The sequence below is a fragment of the Morone saxatilis genome, unplaced genomic scaffold (genome assembly GCF_004916995.1).
Source record: "Morone saxatilis isolate NCDOM2014 unplaced genomic scaffold, NCSU_SB_2.0 Contig15, whole genome shotgun sequence".
Lineage (NCBI taxonomy): Eukaryota > Metazoa > Chordata > Actinopteri > Moronidae > Morone > Morone saxatilis.
Genome location: NW_023339707.1, coordinates 2,967,176 through 2,971,371, shown reverse-complemented (window position 1 = coordinate 2,971,371; position 4,196 = coordinate 2,967,176). Strand labels below are relative to the sequence as shown.

Below are 4,196 nucleotides of genomic sequence, written 5' to 3'. Positions count from 1 at the left end.
TGTGTGAAAGGGTGAATGTGGTACGTAGTGTAAAAGCACTTTGAGTGGTCGGAAAGGCGTTATACAAGTACAGGTCCATTTACCATCCATTTACCAAAAGGAATGAGCCATCCGGTGGCCCCCGCTTATATTCTGGTTTCATTCAAGTTTAATTTAATTTACAATTCCCATTCGCAGGCTTCCCTGATCCCCTAAGATGTATCTGCCATGTCTTTTAAAAGTGGCTCCAATTATACTCCTCTTATCAATTGGATACCTTTGCATGCTTTTTGATCTCAAGATAAGAGGCATATACAGTAGAAGTTATAAGTGACCACAGCTGCTCTTATTTCCATGCCAATGAGACAGTACTCCGGGCATAAATAGATTTCCAGTAAAAGAATTGACAGACTCCAAAGCCTAACTGCTTAAAATTCCAGAGGCTGCACCAAGATCAGAAAAGACACCTGCATTGACTCGTCTGTCAAATGATTTGGTGGTCTGGAGTGGAAAGGAATCCTTGGAGTTGTGCATTTGTTATTAGATTGTATCTATCAGAAAAATAAAACTCCTTATCCCTTATTTATATTAATATTGTATTGGTTAAGCCATGCTAGCAGCGTGGCTCCAGCGATCGCATTGTGCACCACTTTGGTTCTAACTGAAATATCTCAACAACTACTTGATGGAGTTCCATGAACGTACTTGTGAGCGCTGACTGGTGATGTATACACTCGATTTATCTGGTTATCATGGTTCCTGTAGTGGGTGGAGATATATCAGCAGCAGTGAACATTTTGTCCTCAAAGTTGATGTATAAGAAGCAGGAAAAATGGGCAGCGTGAGGATCTGAGCGACTTTGACAAGGGCCATTGTGATGGCTAGATGACTGGGTCAGAGCATCTCCAAACCTGCAGCTCTTGTGAGTTGTTCCCGGTCTGCAGTGGTCAGTACCTATCAAAAGTTCTCCAAGGAAGGAAAAGCTGTGAACCAGAGAGAGGGAAGACTATGGGAAGAAGGCAAGCTGGCAGAGGCAGTGTGGTGCTTTGAGCGATGTTCTGCTGGGAAACATTGGGTCCTGCCATTCATGTGGATGTTACTTAGTAGTACCTAACTAGGCATTGTTGCTGACACTTGGGTGCAATTGGATAGATCTTTACCAATCAGAGCAATGAAACATGTGATATAGTCTAGTTGGTAAATATAACATATCAAATTCTGTCAGGAGTATGGCAAACATATCTTTTCAGGACTGGTTTCATTCTCATTCTCATTTTTCTTTTCAGCATTTTTTCATCAGTCTGAAGAAAATGAAGGGTGTTCCTGGGCTTATTGTCCATATTCTATCAAAAATCAGCATCCACTACAGCACTGGCTATTAGAAATTGAAACCTTTGTGACTTTGTAAATTTACTAGCGAGGTAGCACAGGAATAATCGATTTCATCTATATTCAAAAAAGTCATTAATACATGATCTAATTTCTTTCCAAATTTTTTGCTGTAGTCTCTGCTGTTTCGTTACTCCGTCCTACTAACCACAGCCCCTCAACCTGCTCATGGACTCGTTTCTTGTCAAGCCGCGATAGGGTTTGTTATAATAAATAAACAATGACATAAGACGTTAGATTTCAAAAGCTATACCATCCTTGTCTAGACATATAATGTCGAAAGGTTAATTTCCAAGGCTGGATTTTTAATTATTTGAATAATGAATTGACAAAATGCTGATTGATGATTTTCTTTCTTCTGGAAGAGAGCCCTGAAAGTTTGGCTTCACTCCAGCTCTCTATTAAGCCTTGTGGCTGATTGACGTACTAATTATGGGTTGCCTGTTCTGGCTATATGAGATGATTTTGTTTGTTTACTTGTTGAGAGAGTGAGAAATCAATAGCTAAAATGGTTAAAGATGGGGTACAGCTGTGCGAGATCACAGGTCCATTTTCACGCCTCTAAAGTTACAGATGTCATAAGTGCAAGGGCAAATCAGAGGCAGTGGGGACAGGTGGACAGGCGGATTGATGGATGTGAAAGAGGTTGAGAATCTGTGCATACAGGAAGGTGTTAATACATCTGTGTGTGTGTGTGAGAGAGAGAGACGTGTGTGACGTGTGTGTGCATTCACTCTGGTTCTTGTACTGTATGTTAAATCAAGTGTCCATCTGTACTGAGATGCCCAGTTGATCCTCGGCCAAAATAACCTCCAGCTGCCCGATGCGGACACTGTTTTCTTTTTTTTTAATAAATGTCACTGAGCTTGTCTGTTATCTAAATATGGGGGGGCTAGAGAGTGAGCCACACAAGGGGATGTCCATCAGCAGATTGTATGCGGGCACAAAGTAAAGTTGGATTTGATTGGCTGTCTCTTGTCCGAGGAGGGGGCCTCTTGCCCAATCCTGATCATTTTCAGTAAAAGTGTAGTGGGATGAGAGGGTACTTATGGAGGGGAGGAGAGCCACAGTGATACCTGAATCGTGTAGCAGGGACACTCTCTTTCCCAGACGTCTGTCGTTTTTACTGGTCACTGTTGTTCAGCACAGCCGGCCGTCATGGTAAGAAACAGTAAGCTGATAAGGAGGTAAAAGGGAAACGACAAGGAAAAGGAAATTTAGTTTTGAAAGAATCTTTGAGGATTTGCTTTTGTTTTCTGAGGAGGCCAAAGAAAAAGCCAGATGGCTGAAGATGGACAAACTTCTTCTGCTGACCCAGTCACCCAGCAAGTCATCATCTGCAGCACAGCTGGGTTATCAGCTGGGTTTCTATACAACTGGTGTTTTATTTGTTCCTGACTTTTTGGGGAAATTAATTTGGGGCAAATACACTGCTGGAAGCATCTTTTTACATGTCCAACTTCTTCAACTACTCATCTGCTGCTGTCTGTTTGCAGACTGATGTGATTTTACTCTGCTTTTGTTTCCCATTGCTTTGTAACTAAACTCAATATGATTGATATTTGGAGCGATACTAAAGATAGAAAGACAGCTGAGTAAAGTGAGAGGACATGCCGCCTTTTCTCAGTGTCCTAACTTAGGACATTCACCTTGAGAAAATCCCTCTCAAATCCTCTCCCAAATTTCATCTTAAAAATAGCTGTAAAGTGCACTAATGTGTGACCTCCCATATGTCACAACAGTGATGAGGTTCTGTAAACAGAGAAAGAGAGAGAACAATTTACTGTACTGTAATTTACTGGTGGTTCTTACTTGTTTGCTTGATTAAAAACAAGAAGCAAGCACACAAGAAAGTTTCCTATTGGATGTATGATGTGTACAGATGAGTGTAAACTTGAGATGTCATCCGACATAAAGTCTGGATATAAGAACAAACTGGAAAGATGGTAAGACTATGAAAACTATGGGAAGGATAAATGTTGTTGGATCAGACTGGAACAGCAGAGATTATAACCAGTTTCAATGTAAACCGTCAACATCTCCCACTTCTTCTTGATCAAAAAAGAAGTCTTAAATGTTGGAATAACATGTTTGTTGAGTGGTGTTCCCCTTTAAGAGCCATCATTAACAAGTGCAGACAGCTGGCAGGGGATTAAACATGACTTCTTACCTGTCATAAGGCTATTTGCAGTCCTTGGCTGTCACTTTGTCAATGATAGTTGTCTTTCTGGCTTTGGTTTCCTTTGGCTCGATAGAGAAACAGTGTTAAGTGTGGGCATATAATCACCAGATCTTACTACTAAAGGATCATATGAGCATTTTAGCATGTTTTATCCCACTAAAACATGCAAAAATACATATTATGGCACATACGTACCTGCTGAAACAATACATATCGCGATACAGGAGACACTATTCAATATATTTTGATACTGTAAACAAGGTCACATATTGTGGTTTTTTTTGCAACCAGAACTGTGGGATCTGTTTATATCTCTGTAACATCCAACATCATAGCCCTCACTTTATGTTTACAGCACTGCTATCTAGCTGTTGGGGGTTTCAACACAAAAATCAATACAGTGTTTCTGAGAGTCGATACAATATCACAAGACAAAATATTGCTACAACTCAGCCATACTCTATGTTAGCAATAATGCCCAACAAGAATTGAGTATTAACTTAGACCATGGTATAAATGACCAGCAATGATTGTCCAAAGTATACTGTAGGATTTTAGATCCTTTTTATTTATTTTTTTTTGGCTTTTATTGCCTTTATGATAGTGACAGCTGAAGACAGACAGGAAAGTGGGGCAGAGAGAGGGG

General features: G+C 40.4%; 1 protein-coding gene across 1 annotated transcript in view; it reads left to right on the top strand.

Annotated features, from left to right (window-relative positions):
* The first annotated feature begins 2,391 nt into the window (after nt 1-2,391).
* LOC118324410 (troponin C, skeletal muscle-like) overlaps nt 2,392-4,196 on the top strand; it is a 6,050-nt gene continuing 4,245 nt past the window's right edge. The window contains exon 1 of the mRNA XM_035656747.1: nt 2,392-2,529. Within this exon, the coding sequence (XP_035512640.1) occupies nt 2,527-2,529 (3 nt within the window). The 5' untranslated portion in view covers nt 2,392-2,526. The remainder of the gene's footprint in view (nt 2,530-4,196) is intronic.